The 15,870-nt window shown below is 42.6% G+C and overlaps 1 protein-coding gene across 1 annotated transcript in view; it reads left to right on the forward strand.

Annotated features, from left to right (window-relative positions):
- Nucleotides 1–1,761: 1,761 nt before the first annotated feature.
- LOC308121593 (cell adhesion molecule DSCAML1-like) overlaps nucleotides 1,762–15,870 on the forward strand; it is a gene marked incomplete at its 5' end in the record, with an annotated part of 53,291 nt that continues 39,182 nt past the window's right edge. Inside the window, 3 exons of the mRNA XM_080482906.1 lie at nucleotides 1,762–1,987; nucleotides 11,086–11,406; nucleotides 15,093–15,239. Of these exons, the coding sequence (XP_080339032.1) occupies nucleotides 1,762–1,987; nucleotides 11,086–11,406; nucleotides 15,093–15,239 (694 nt within the window). The remainder of the gene's footprint in view (nucleotides 1,988–11,085; nucleotides 11,407–15,092; nucleotides 15,240–15,870) is intronic.

Genomic DNA, 15,870 nt, shown 5'->3' on the forward strand with positions numbered 1-15,870 from the left:
CTCAAAACTTTTTTTTTAACTCTTTATTATGAAATGCAATGTCATTATCTCTCTTCTATAACTGCCTGTAAACGGTCCCAAACTTGAAATGGTCTTGAAATGTTTTTGGTGTTGGAAGTTTACAATGAGTGTCCTATAAAGGGTTAATGTTGACTTTGAATAGGAAGGTTTCCCAAAGAGAATCAATAAATTATGATGTAATTTTCTATTAACTAGTGAAATCAGTATCAGTAATGTCACTGAAATAATAACAAGACAGTTTAACTGTCACATCGTTTGTATTCGGTGGCGGATGGACTGATTTTAAGTGTGACCAGCAGGTGGCAGTGTTGGCCTGCGTGTTCGGAAGGTTTTGACAGTGTCAGGTCAGATCGGACCAGCGGCCGCTGCGCTCAGCAGGATACGGGAGGAAGAGAAGTGGAGCTGCTGGCCTCTTAGAGTTTGTCCACTTCAAAAACAGTCAAAGTGTCAAAGAGTGACCTCTGTTTCCTGAGCACGACCAAGTCTGCACATCTTTCTAATCATGGTACTTCTTAAGTACTGACTGTAATAAAAAAAACACCGTGTTCCTGATGTGATAATTCTGTTTTTAAAGTATTTGACTTGTTGGATGTATATTACATGTCAAAGCATGTATGTAGAAGGGCTTTATAAATGCCAATGCGCTGTTGTTATGTTATATTTTTCCCTCTTTGGTCTGAAAGAAAAATGTTTCTCTTGAAATGATTTCTTAGAATTTGCAGACTGAGGGATTAAGAGATTGAAGTCTTGAATTTGGTGATCGTGCAACAACATGTTGAAACTATAATGAATGCAATATCTATTATTACTGTCAGTCTGTGAGACGATGCAATCAAAGAACCACTTCTTTTATAAAATGCTTCATGCTTCATCGCCTCATTTTATTTTTATTTTGGCTGTTTTCCTGCAGCGTTTTGGTACGTTTGATATAAGCGGTTGTTGCGGCAGGGGGATCAGGTTTCAGACTTACCACCAGCATCCACAGTGACTTTAAATATTCTATGAACTGGGAGGGTCCTGCAACTTGCCTTCCTCCATGCTTTCATGCAGCGGAGCTTTGCATATCAGGCGCGACAGAGCTCAGGGTGAAAAGGGGGAAACCATCTGTTTACAAAGTTGCTCAGTCTTCCTAAAGGCTTGAAGACAATATTTTATTATAGGTTTAATTTACCTGCAGTTTTCTTTTTCTTTTTTTTAATCTGCTGTGTGGAAGTGCCATGCCCCACACCCCTCCACCCTCTCTCCTCCTCTCTAACTGCAGTGCATTTTTGTGCGCAAATGTCTTCGCACGTTGCACGGCGGCTCCGAAAGACAAAGAAAAACTGTTGTAGCTTTTTTCTCTCTCTCGCTCTCTCTCACTCTCCAGCTCCGCGGCCCTGTGATTAAAAAAGCCCAAATCTAAGAAGAGCAATATATTAACCCATTTAAACGCTCTTTGGGGTGCAATCTGAGCGGCTTTTTTTGGAAATCCATATTGCGCAAAGAAACGCGGTGATCAGGGGCGCACAGGTGGGTGCGCTCTCCAAGGTGCCAGCAGATCAGTCTGCCCGGCTCCCGCGCTCACTGCGGGGCAGTTTCGGTCACAAGTGCGCCAAAAAAAAAAGAGCAAAAAACAAAAAACCGCGCAGTTCAACTCAAAGCAAGCCTCGGCTTTGCAGTGGTCTGTGGCTCCGCGGTGTTTGATTAGTGTATGGAGGATGGATTTGTATGCACGGTAGTCTTGGGAGGAGAGGAGGGGACATGGGCGGGGCCGAGGCGCCTCTCATTTCCCCTCCACGCTTAGCGGGGCAGCAGGGCTGGAGAGACCTCCGGGGAGCACAGTCGCCAGTCCAGCACGGAGACCCGCCTGGCCAAAAAAACGCGCCTCCTCACACTTGCCAGGATTGCCAAACATTCCTGAAAAATATACCTGCTATTTATGGCATGTGGCTTGTAACTTTACTCCTGCTGTACTCTCTCCAAGAAGGTAAGAGGGGAAAAAAAAAAAAAAAAGAAATGCTTGAAATATTTGTACGCACTGAGTGCTGGACTGTCAGGTTTTGGTTTTCTTTTTTATAAGTTGATTGAAAAGTGACAGTGGAAAGCTGTGGTTAATTACAAGCTGTGGACGCGGTGTGGTTTGTGCTTTGATGTATCATCGAGTGTATTTGTGGGTTGAAAATGATTTTTATTCAATCAAATTGCGTAAACCTGCTGCCTTTGGGCAAGTGGAAATGTAGTCAAAGTGAAGATTTAAAGTGTGTTTTTTCCCCTCCACCTGGATGCTTTTGTGGTTCCCTGCAGCGGACCACGAAGCCTCAGATGGTGCTGATAGCACGGATTGTTTTCGCATTACCAACTCCAGTTATGAATATGTAAAATGGCTGAATAGGGAGAATGAGGTGCAAATACAGAGGGAGGGTGAGACAGAAATGAAAACATGTAGCGGCCCGCAATTATATAAATTGATTGACAATTATAAAGCAAATGCACCTCAAAATGCTGCATTTATGTGAAGTTTGAATGTGGATGTTGGAGATTTTGGGACATCTTGATGCTTTCATTGTGTAGCCTTTGCTAATTGCAGCTGTTTTGATGGGCTGGATTTTGGCACACGGAGATGCTCTTTTTTTTTAGGATGACATTTTAAAAGGATTTCAATGTTTTTTTTTCTAGGTAATGACAAATTATTGCCATTTTAATTTGGACACAAATGAAAAAAAAGGCCTTTTCTCTTCACAACGGCCTTATTAGTTTAATAGGTCTACACCCTCATGAAGGCCATAATTAGTGTATTCAGATTTGTCCTCTTTTTTTTTTAAATGCATTTGATCTTTATAAAATTTCCTGTTTTTATTTCTTTCTTCAAAAAGACACTGCTTTTGTTTTTTTTTTTGTTTTTTTCTCTTTGGTAATGGATTTACTTTTTTTCTTTTCTTATTCAGTGTATGCAGCAAATCCCTGACCCTACTGCAAAGTTGATCTTGTGCTATTACAGTGCATTATAATAATCCTGAACAAATCTGCGTCGAAAATAACAGGAATTCAACACTATCTCCACACGAGGCCTTTGTATAGTCTGCTTGTTTGGAAACATGTTTGCGTGTTGCTTTTGTCAAGTTTTCTTTGATTGGAAAATGCTTAAATGAAGGCAACCATTTATTGCAAGAGGAAAAAAAAAAGTCTGAGCTAATGAATTGGCTGGGAGGAGGGATATGGCGGTTCTTCGCGCAAACTGACTCAAAATAGGCCATTAGGTCCATTTGCAGTTTTAGTTTCTGATATTTCCTCACATTAGAATATTATGATAACCATAATTAATTATGGTGATTATACATTTGCATGGGGTCAAATCTGTGGCGTTTCACGCGCACTTTCCCTCCATTCAGCTTGAAAGATGTGCTGTCAGAGTCTCGCTGGGAAGCTTGTGGAATCATATTAATGCGCGCAAATCTATTTCTCCAAAAGAGAAACTCCAGGGGCGTGCATGGGTGCAGATTGCAGACCTGCCCGGTCATGCTCCTCACTAATAGCCCACCTGGACCCCGCGGACGTGTTCGCGCGTGTCAGCGCGTGCGCGGGGGCGACGTGTTTGTGTTGACGGGCGCGTGGATGAGGGCAAGCGGCGGGGACGCCCCTCCTGGTTTTGTTGTCAAATGTTTGGATTGTTATTTCTGCACGATTTAAACGAGAGGCTCCCTCCTTTTTCATGCTTTGCACGATTTTAATTCCACGACACGCCGAAAGCACGCAAAAAAGGACATTTTAGGGAGATTTTGGAGTTAAAAATGCAGCTAATCTGTGTCAGACATTCAAATTTACCATTCTATAAATGTTAATTAATTACAGACCAGTGCATGGATTTAAACACATTCATGTTGTGCAGTTATAAAGAGTATAACATAAAGCCTTTTCGTAATTTTATTCAGCAATTTGCATTGAATGTTCTTATTTTTTATTTTAACTCACTTTTAAAATGTAGTATTTACCAACTTTGCATTAATTAAGTTATTAATAAGGAGGCTTCCTTTATTTTTGTCTCAAATTAAAAAATAAATCAATATTTCAAGTGATTTATGGAAAATTCAAATGACATGTTGAAATCTAATTAGAGGTGTTCAAAGCAATAAGGTGGTCCCTCTCCCTGTGGTCCTTTCTGCACACCCTACCCACCAAATAAAAAAAAATATGCAAAAATTCCCCCCCTTTTCCTCCCCAGTCCAATTCTCTGCGCTTCCTTTGCGAGGCTGCACAATTAAAGCGCCAATCTGAGCTTCATGCACCACTCAGTGACAGAGCTGTGTGGTCCGCAGGGGTGCCAATCATTACTCAGGGAGGACACGAGCATCCATTTTTCACCACTTTAAAACCTGAAATTATTCCATTTTACATTCAAGATTACACAAACATCCACCCGCAGGATGGTTAAAGGGCAAATTAAAACATCCCAGGAGAATTTAGGGTGGGATTTGTTCTTTTCAGGGACAAACTCACATAATGCAGATTCTTTATATTTAAGATTGAAACACTGCGTTGAAATGAAATAAAATCTATTTAAAAAAAAAATCAAAAACCAAAAAAAAAAAAAACCATCTCAATCTCATAATTGATGTTCCATCATTAAAGTCTTCTAAGTATAGTGTGACAGCGCAACTATCAGCCCTTCAAAGTAAAATGTATAAATGTATATTTGTGGTGAAATCAGTGGCCAGATTGTGGGTTAAGTGTGCTGTTAATAAGAATCAGCAGCAAAAAAAAAAAAAAAAAGGGCCTATTGCACTTCCCATTTCAAGAACAAGACGTCACAGCCCTGTCACTGGCTTTCCTGCTTTCCCATTTGCAGTTCAATCTATTATAAAACCAAATGAAATGACATGAAAAGAAATAATCAATTAAAAGCACTGTAAAAAAAAAAAAAAAACATGCAAACGACCATCATCAAGAGATTTTTTTTCTTTCCCAGTGAGAACTCTGTGTAACACCACGCTGATGCTAAATTGAGACAGACCTCCTCCAAATTTTATTGGATGCTGGAGCTGCACATTTTCAGAAGGAGGGAGTGTTCAGCAAATGTCAAATCTCTGAAGCAAGTAGTTGTTTTTGTTGGATCTCCCTCTCTCTATCTCCATCTCTCTCTCCATCTCTCCCTCCCTCCCTCTCACCGTCGCTTCCTCTCGCAGTAACTCCCCTCCCTCTCTCTCCCTCATCACTAGGCAGAATTAAAGGCTGGGGGAGGGGCAGTTTATGCAGACTGTGCTGGGACTTGTGATCCACAGATTTGATATTCACATTAAGAGAGAAACTGGCTGCTTTGATGTGAGGGGGGAGCAGGTCCCAGGGGACTGCTGAAGTAGCACACTTTTTTTTTTTTTTTTTTTACTGACACAGCACAGTCCGGGGGGGTGGGGGGGGGAGTGGGGAGAAGATTGTTGGGGACAGGGTGTACTGAAAGACAGTGGGTGGGGAACAGTGATACCCCTTCGTTGATTAGATGTAACCTCAACAACCCCCCCCCCCCCCCCCCCCCTTTTTCTTCTCCACCCACAACCACCTACTTATGCCAGACCCCGGAGGATTATCCATAAGCTTACACCTATCTGAGTCCACCCCCATATTCCGCCAATATTCAATTCACACCCCTTCTTACAGCTCGTCTCCTCCCAGTTCTTCCTGCGCAGCTTCGTGCTTGGAACACACAGATGCGTCTTTATGCCCAAAACACAACTTTTAATCCTGAACGGCACCTGAAGGACGAGTGTTGGGACATGGCGGGTCAAGAACCGGCACTGGTTTGGTTAGAAGTGATGTTTTTTCGACAGATTACACGGGTGACGTGCATGTCTCGCGTGTGTCTGGTTTTGACCTTTGCTGCATATGCTTCACATCACCAAAAAGGAACTTTTGTGAAAATGATTTTTCCCGTTAGAGAGGAATATAAATATGGAGTTCGGTGAGAGAGGAAGAGCAGCATAGGCTGGTTTATGTTTGTGCTTGGGCACAGGGACATCTGGAAGTGAGGATGTGTGAATGCGAAACATTGGGGGGGTTCAGGAGTGTGTTTACCTCCTCATCACAATACTGTTTTGAACCTCGAGTGTGTATGTGCATGGGCGTGCGCGCGTTTGTGTGCGTGTGCGTGCGCGCACACCGGTGCACGCTCACATCCTGGAGAGGCGTAGATCAGCTGCATTATGCATGATGAAACCTTGCATAGGTTATGACTTCTGCCTCTCTGACATACATATTCATGCGTGGCTCTCTGGCAGGATGTATAAAATAGTGGCTGCGACTCTGACAGCCTGAGGTTTAGCTCCAGCGGTGCCATCAGCGCTCCAACACCTTCCAGAGAGGGCTGCTTTTCTCTGGTGCTGTGTCTGAAAGAGGTTGATGAAGCCTCCTGGGTGCAGGTGAACAGAAACAGCAACACCACTGAAACCCCACGGCTTTGGGGTGTACGGGCTGTCCACCGACTGTCATTGAAATAAACCATCCGTTTTTCTTTTATAGATAAAATCCTGATAAAATAAGTCATCAAGTTTATGAGTAAAACTACTATTTGTTCAATGAAAACACATCCCAAAAGGGTAAAGCGGCACCAAGCACTGGGTGTAACTGGCGTGGCATCTGCCAACTACATATAAAGATCTACCAGATAATTCATATTAAATCATATAACTAGCTGGAGAAAAGTTAAGCTTTGGTATTTCCTGTGGATCTGAACAGCTTAATAGCAATAGATGTTAATGTAGAAAACGAACAAACTTAAGGAAAGCCACCATTAAAACAATAATTACTACTTCATCTAAAACAAATCAGTGGGGGGTGGGGGATGGAGGTGGGAGGGGGGCTCATCCTTCCACATTTTGAACACTTCTGCCCCAGATTAGTGTGACCTGATAAAAAGTTTCATCTCGTATGAAGAGGGAATGAAATTCAACAGTATCTTTGAGAATTTTCCATGATCATAAAGAGCTGAAGGGTTGACAACGGTGTATATCTTTAATTATGTAATTTCTTTTATCAATAAAGTTCTGGCAGCGTTCTGGCTTGTCAGGATGATCGCCACACGTCATGGATACCATGACCAAGGCAATCGTTGTTATCAGAATCATCACAGTATGATTGAAGTCTGTAACATAACTTTAAAAAAAAGTGGATTTCTTTCTTGTCAGTTGGCCAAAACTGTTTTACTAAAATCCTTAGAATTGCTATCAAATAATTCTTTGAGACTCGTTATATTTCAACTTATCTCAGCTCATTTTGTGTGGTAATTTGCATAAAATGTCACAATTCCAAATTTAATTTGTTTTAATGTCTAACGTGGGCATCTATAATTAAGTCGGACCCCAGTGAGTAGTTTCTAATTCTCGTGCGGTCGCACAGTAGTGCAGTGTCTCTGTGACAGTGAATCAGCTGAGGAACAGACCGGCCGTGGTGACGCGATGCGCTGAGACAGCACACACACATACAGCAGGTCTGACACTATTAACATGTTTCACAGTCGCGATTGGACAGTGTGCGACTGGCCGAGCCTAATTTCCCTCAAAAAGGCATGGTTTCATTTGGGGCGTAGTTCTTCCCAGGCCATGAGAAAGATGCAGTTATGCCTACAATGGAGCTTTTGTTGTGATCTCCGCTGTTGGTATTTTGTTTTCATGTCACAGAAGCTATCCACACCGGTTGGCACAGGTGGTAAATGATGTTTCATGTGCTGGTTTTAAATGGAGTGGAAAGTCCGCCGGTCTGGGACAAGCCAACATTGTGCCGGTGGAGCTTGCGAGTGCACCTGGTGTGAAGTGATGAGGACGCTCCGCTTGACACTGACGAAATATCTGTTTTTGATGAATCAAACATCGGCCCAAACTCCCTCAAACTCTTTCTGTGAAGTTCACTCCCTCTTTAACTGTAATTCTAAACATGTTTCGAAGCCTTTAGAATGAATTGGTTATGGTACTTTGGCCTTTGCATGTTTTCCCTTTGCATGTGTGGGTTTTCTCCGGGGGGGGGGGCTTACGTCCACAGACCCAAAACATGCAGTTCAGGTCGGTTGGGGACTCTATCTGGCCCGTATGTGTGAATGTGTATGTGTCCAGAGGGGAACCCTGAGCTGGACGGAGCGTAGAAAATGAATTGGGACTTGTGAAAGTGTCAGGATTTGGAGAGTTAGAAATTCTAAATTTAGATTGTTCGGTGGATCAGTGTCGTTAGGTTAAAGTGTTATTTATTTATTTATTTATTTATTTATTTTTTAATCCAGTCACAGATTTCAAGTGGCAGTGCCACCATGGCAACCCACTTTGTCTCCTCCCAGTACTCCTCCAGAGTGCTGTGTGTGTGTGTGTGTGTGTGTGTGTGTGTGTGTGTGTGTGTGTGTGTGTGTGTGTGTGTGTGTGTGTGTGTGTGTGTGTGTGTGTGTGTGTGTGTGTGTGTGTGTGTGTGTGTGTGTGTGTCCACTGAGTACATGTGGTTCGCCTGGTTTTGACAGGCTCTGAGTGGTGGGAGTTTGCTCTGATCCCCTTTCTATTCCACTTCCCGCTCCATCAGTCCCAGTGCTCCACAACCCCCCCAGTGCCCAGGCCCCCAGGCCATATAATCTACTGTATGAGAGGTGCTTCTGCTGCCCAGCCCCCCTGAGCTCTCAGGGTGACCCCCTCACTCCACTACTTTAGTGCTGTCTCCCCATTGGGAGATTATAGATATTGCAATCTTTAATATGGGCTTTATGCTCAGGGGCCATTATCAGTAATCTGCAGAGGGGAGGGAGTCTGACCTGGTTTTTGCAGCCCACCACCGGACTGCCAGACACATTTTCATATACCATCTGTAACATGCTACCCAGCTTTATCAATCCCTCAACCAGAGAAAGTATTTCTTTCTGAAATCATTGACTACTCAGCCTTTCCACAGATGGATAAAAGAGATGTCTTGGGTGTTTTGAACTCAGTGACACAGTTGATGCTGAAGATTTATTCTTCCAGGCTTTATTTTCTAATGTTTGTCTGTTCACACCACCAATAGTTCCGAGCCACGCTTCACTTATGATAAAGCTTCAACAAATTCTCACTGTTTTAATGAGCCAGCGACTAAATTGCGTCACATAATGAAGCAAAATATTTGTCCTCACTCCTGATTTTTTACTGCGTGTTTGGATCTCTCTTTGATAATCTCGTTGTTTTCAGTGTCATCTGATCTGAAACTTCATACTCACTGTTCACACAAATGGTTTCATATTATTTTGGTTGTTTTGCTGTGAAGCTCCTCTGAAGTTATTAAATATGAACAACGGGGATATTGCTCCATTATCCTTTTTCCTCAGTATTACGGCATGATTACCGGATTATTCAAAAATAATGTCATGTTAAGGCTTTTATTTATGTGGCACGGCACAGTGGCCACAATGAAAATGTATTCAGTCGAAAACAACAATGTATTACCAGTTTAATTTGGAAAGTTTTATCTCACATCATTGAACGCGAAAATACTTAGTCATGACAAAGTCTCTTTCCTCACCTTTTGCTGAACAAGTCCGACAGGCAACAGATAAGTTCAACAGATAAGTTCAACAGATAAGCTGAATTAAAAGAAACTATTTTTTTTGTTTGTTTTAGCTTCTTTTTTTAATGGATAAAAGTCAATTAATCAATATTTTTACCCTCCTGGATTTGTTGTTCAATGGACTGAGTTCATTCTCTTTTGCAGTAGGTTGGGAAATATGGAAAAAAGGGCCTATTAGGGAAAAAAAATTCATTAGAAATAATTTATGTAATTTAAATATTTTCTTTTCTGTCGAGCTCTTTAGTGCTTTTATTTATTTATTTATCTGTGATAAGTTTAAAAAACAATAAACACCACCTACCTAGTAATTGTGTATAAACTGCACAGCTGCAAATGCACAAATAGGCTGATTTACAAAATTCCTGAAATTTGATAAAGATACATAATTTGAATTAAAGCAAACTGCTGAGTCTGTAAATCAAGAAATGTGAAAGAAAACTACTTTGCTTTGAAACATCAGTAAAAGTCACTCATATTTATATTCTCATATGTATAATATTTAATTAGGCATTAGTCTGTATAGATCCTTGTCTTTAAAAAGCATTGCTCTTACCAGGTGTGAAAAAAATACTTTTGAAACCTTTTGAAAAGAATAAAAACGGAGAAATGGCTCTCAGAACAGCATCACTCTGAGTGCTAATTTCAACCTATTTGCATCAAACCTCTTGAACTTTTGGTATCTTTCAGCATCTACCGGTGATGTTTTAAAGTTTTTTATGTGGTGCTTTCAGCTTTAAGTGGGCGACCATGTGGTGGATGGTGTCTATGTTAGATGAAATAAGTGAGAATCAGCAGTGATCGACATCCACATCTGTCCATCAGCAGCGTCGCCCCCCCATTAATTTCTCCTCTAATCTTTCCAATATTGACCCCAAATTTGAGTCCACCATCTTTCCTCTCATCACTCTCCTTCCTCTGCTGGAGGTGTGTGTTTAATCTGAGTGCCAATGAATATCACTCCTGAGTGTGTGTGTGTGTGTGTGTGTGTGTGTGTGTGTGTGTGTGTGTGTGTGTGTGTGTGTGTGTGTGTGTTAAATATGTAAGGAGATTAAATAGACTTAAATCTCTGCGTCTGGCATAGAAATTCCAATCACATAACCTATCTGCATGCCTCTCTCTCTCTCTCTCTCTCTCTCTCACTCTCTCTCTCTCTCTCTCTCTGTTTATCTTTGTGTATGTGCGCACACACACTGTACAGAGGTAACAGGCTCCCCCCCCCCCCCCCCCCCCCCCCCCCTCCGATCCACCTAAACCATCGAAGGCTTTAGCCCAAATCCCTGGCTTTCCACATCACATGACTGATGTTTGCAGCTGGACATTTGACATACATTTGTTATGATTATTTCACTACACATTTGAAGGACATGCCCACTCAACTTTTGCCCATCGCTGAGATGCCTCTCTGCATTAAATTGTCCACTTTGCTAACGCTCAGGTTTTTATGTTTACATCCTGTGTGCCAGGTGCTCGATGGTGCTCTCTCACCTCCATCTTGTTGAGTGACTATGTGTTGTCTGTTTCCCCCTGCAGTACACAGTGAGGATGTGGGCTCTACCAGGCTGTACTTTGTGAATGCCTCCCTGCAGAGGGTAACCTACTCCAGCTCGGTGGGGGTGTCCCTGCCCTGTCCAGCAGGGGGCACCCCCAGTGCCATTCTACGCTGGTACCTGGCCACCGGCGATGACATCTACGACGTGCCCCACATCCGGCACGTGCACGCCAATGGCACCTTGCAGCTGTACCCCTTCTCGCCCTCCGCCTATAACAGCTACATCCACGACAATGACTACTTCTGCACTGCCGAGAACCAGGCCGGCAAGATCCGCAGCCCCAACATCCGCATCAAAGCTGGTGAGTCGGTGGAACAAATCAAGACATGCGAAAAGGTGGAAAACACCAAATAAGCAGAGGCTATGGTGCAAAAGGTCAAAGTGAGACACAACAAGGTGAGGAAGGGAGCTAAAAGAGACAGTTGTGAAAGCATAAAGTAGAGCAGGCATGATTGGCAGCTGCACAAAGCCCAACCCACACACAGAATCACCTGCCCTAAAATAGCCCGTCTCAACCTGAACACAGATTGACCTAGAACACAGTCTACAGAGAGAACATCTGCATCACATACTACATCAGGACTCAGCCTTTGCTCACACCTAAATGCCCGAGCTGGTGATGAACCACTGCACTTTACACTGACATAACCCCGTCGGCTTCATCTCCGGCACGGCACCATCTGGAAGAATGAAATCCAAACACAACCCTTTCAGTACTGAGAGTCTGAATTCCAACTCCGCTGTTTGATATCACCAGATTGGGTATGGAAGAAAGTTGTGACAATTAGTTTATATCACCTGACTCAACCTCGCTGACTGTCCCTCACTTTAATAAAGGTCAGTACAACAAAGGGCGTCAGGATCTTGACAGCAATTTCTCTCAAGCAGGACTTTTTTAAAGGTTTTCAAGGTGAGAAAAGCAATTTGCTGCAAGGAAGTGTGGTGATGTGACCTCAAGTACCAATGAATTTATCGCCAATTGTATAGATCCTACTATTAATAAACACACTTTTACTCTAAAAGGAAACACTGCTGCAATTCATAAACTATCTCAGGCCTGTTAATGTAACCAAGTGTCCAGTACTTTTGATTCTGCCGGGAACTAATGTGTACGCTTAACAGTCAATCATTGCCCGTGAGCCGATAGCAGACAGTTTGTGACTACAAGCGGCCTCCGTTGAAATCATATTCTCTTTCCTGTCCTCCTTCTCTTCCCTGCTTCCTCGTTCTTCAAAGTGTCCTCTTGTGCCAGACTAAATATAGCCACAGCACCCTTCTTTAATTATCTCTCATTAACAAACCTAATTGGTGCTTTCCATTGATTAGACCGTGCAAGGCTGCTTTAATAGTCGAGACCTCATCTACAGTAAAATAGTACATCTGGGGTTTTGGGCTCTTCCAGTTCAACAATGAGAGGAGAGGAAAGTGAAAATCATCCAATGAAGAGATTCTTCATACCACAGCTGGATTACAGTTACACTGCCTCCATTGTCCCGCCCTGTCCCTTTTCCCATCATCCATTCAAGCCAGTCGGTCCCTCCCCCTTCCCTCCTGCCGTCAACATCTGTTTTCATATTCTGCCTCCCAACACCAACCTGAACTAATACTCATATTCATTCTAATACTAATACTAGTGCCAAGTTGAGGATTTGAGCCAGGACTCTGAGCTGCATGCCAGCCGGTTGCTGCCTTCATTCCCACATGACCCAAAAGCCCGGCCTCAGGAGCCGAGGGATTAGCGTGAACCAAACATCCTCCAGCCAGCGGCCTCCGTCAGAAGCCGGTCACTGTGGCGCACAGGTTACCATCAGACCGGACGTGGTTGTTTTGTTTCAGGTTGCGTGGACACAGTTCTGTGTATGTATCCTGCATGATAACTACCGGGGGGGGGGTCACAAATGAATCGAGATTACTTCTTCACGGCAACAACAACAACAACACTGTCACATCGGATCAGATTTATTCTGTTCATCTATTTAAACAAGATGTAAATTTCCGTACACTTGCGTGCGTTTCCCTCCTGCAGCAGGAAAGTATGCGTGCTGTCGTCGTGTCTGTTACCAGGGAAGGGATTCCAAACCAGTTTCTTAGCAACCTTCAGATACCTCCTAGCTTTCATGTGATTTTGCTAATGAGCCCCTGCTCATTCAACAGAGTGTAAAATATTGCATGAACCTGCATAAACCAAAGCACCAATAACCCCTCAGTTGCGCAGCTCATTCTGTTGCATCCGTGTGAAGTTGTGTGCAGAAATGGCGCATCAGTGTTTTATGGTGACGCTATCTCAAAGCCGGGAAATTATTTTCGTGATTATCCTGCTTTTAATGGCGGCTTGTGCAAATTTGTGGTGAAAGCAGTGGCAGGATTAGAAGAGTTCAAACAATGCACAAGAGTAGTCCAGTAATTTCCAATGAATACGCGTGGAGTGCTGTGGTAATTGATGAAAGGCTGTTTTGCTCTGGAGTGTTAATGTGTTGTTTTTGATGATGTAAATGCAGGTGGATTATTGTTTTTATCTGTGAAGAGGACACGGCCACGCTGATGTGACGATAATGTTCACACTCTGTCAACAAAACTGCAGGATCAAACTGTTTTGAGATATTGTCATCAATATCTTTTAATTTAATCACTTTTATATATAAAACCTGACTACCAAAAAATATCTTAGGGAGATATGTAAATGTGTAAATAAATACAGGGTGCAATGATTGTCAAATTCCACAAAATGTTTCATTGGCCGTAACACAGACGGCACATCAGATATTCAAATTCTATTTTCTGCATTTGATAGAAACATTAGGTTATTTGATGACTTCCCACAGACACTCACATTCACATTCACACACCAAAGCTGCCATACTAGATGCTCCCCCACCCCTGGGTACAAGTTTAGAGCCCAGGGAGGCGAGATGGAGGTTTGAACCACCAACACTGAACTTGGAAGATTTATTCTCGGCCCAGCCGGCCAGCAGAAAGCCGTCCCCTCTGAGTCTGGTGTCTGCAAAGGTTTCTTCTCAACAATCAAATCCACAGTCGCTCTGCTTGCTCATGTCAATTTGATTGTTGGGTTTCTCTGTTAAAAGCACCTAGAAATGACTGGTGTTACATAAATAAAGTTGAATTGAATTGAATTGAATTCTGATGGTGAAATGTTTGGATTGCAGGCTGACAAGTTCACCGCCTGAACTCTTCTGATGATTTTGCATTGTCAAGTATGAATTAATTTAACAATTTTTCGCTAACGTGACCCACTACCACCATTAATGCTGATCTAATAACTGTGCACTGTAAAAAGTCCTTCGTCTCCTTGTCTTGCAGAACACCATGGCTTCTAAAATAACTTCACAATGTAAACTAATTGGACCACAGATGTTGCTTTTGGACCATTTTAAACAGACAGAATTGCAGCTTCAAAAGATTGTGTTCACATTCTTTTTATTACTCCTTCACTTTAACATGTATTTATATCATAAATTCCACAGTGAACTGTGTTCACTTGAAGTGATTTCCATGAAACAATATCGCCCTTCAACTTGGTTGATTCCCTATAGAAGTGCATTACGATATGGAAACAATTGATGAGACTATGCTCTGCAGACGGTGGACACTTCCTAAATTAACTGACATTTTTAGACATACGTTTTTACAGATTGATGAATTTCACTCCATCTTTATTCCCGAGACATCCATTCATGTTCTGACCTGTTGACACAACCTAATTTGCTGAAAACATTCTTGTCTATATATAAGGAATAAGAATAAGTTAACATTTTGAGTTTTACCAGAGTATTGCTCTCAACATATGACATTTTATCAATTGTGATTAAATCTTTGGATGTTTGAAAATTGTAAATCATTGCACAGGGTTTTCTATTAATATTTCATTTCTTGGCCCAACGTTAGGTTGTAAGAATCACTGAAAATGTATAATGATTCGTCTAAAAAGCCTATCAAGTAACACTAAACATTGTTTATGTGTCTGTGCAGTTTTCAGGGAGCCCTACACCGTTCGGGTGGCGGACCAGCGCTCAATGCGGGGCAACGTAGCTGTGTTCAAGTGCCTCATTCCCACTGCAGTGCAGGAGTATGTCAGTGTCGTGTCCTGGGAGAGAGACACCGTTTCCATCGTCCCAGGTAGGAAATCCCATGAATGGATCTGGGACATCTCCTGGTGTCCAGTTTGATTGATTTGGTATTTTTGGATTATGCTGTGTCTCCATCTTCCCCTGTGTGTGAATCTGTTTGTGTGTGAGAGCGGTCGATGCACCGCTGCACTCTATGTTTGACCGAACTCTTAACTCGTGTCTTCTGTCTGCTCACTGTTCTGGATCACTGATCCGGTCCCACTCCTCCTCCTCCTCCTCCTCCTCCTGCTCCTCCCTCTCCCATCTTCGCTATCACCAACTATCTCTTCTCTCTGGCTCCTCATTATTAGTGCTCCTTTCTAACGATGATTACATGTTTACCTCTCTGCTGTCACTGCTTTTGTCGCCACGCTCGATTCTCCTCAGCTAATATCAATTTCAACCCCTTATTGTACTGAACACCAAAGAAAACAAAAGACAGATTCTTTCACCGTTCCATAATCTCTACCGATCAGATCTATTTCTGTCCACTTCCTGAATGTCTTGCTCCTGTGTCCTTGAAGATCGCGGACACAATTAGAGACACAGGATGTCAATCGGACTGTGCCCCCACATACATCTTCATTAACCTCATTTGTGTGAGAGAGAGTGTGCAAGAGAGAGAGAGAAAGAGAGAGAGA

Source organism: Lipophrys pholis, assembly GCF_963383615.2.
Source record: "Lipophrys pholis genome assembly, chromosome: 16".
Classification (NCBI taxonomy): domain Eukaryota; kingdom Metazoa; phylum Chordata; class Actinopteri; order Blenniiformes; family Blenniidae; genus Lipophrys; species Lipophrys pholis.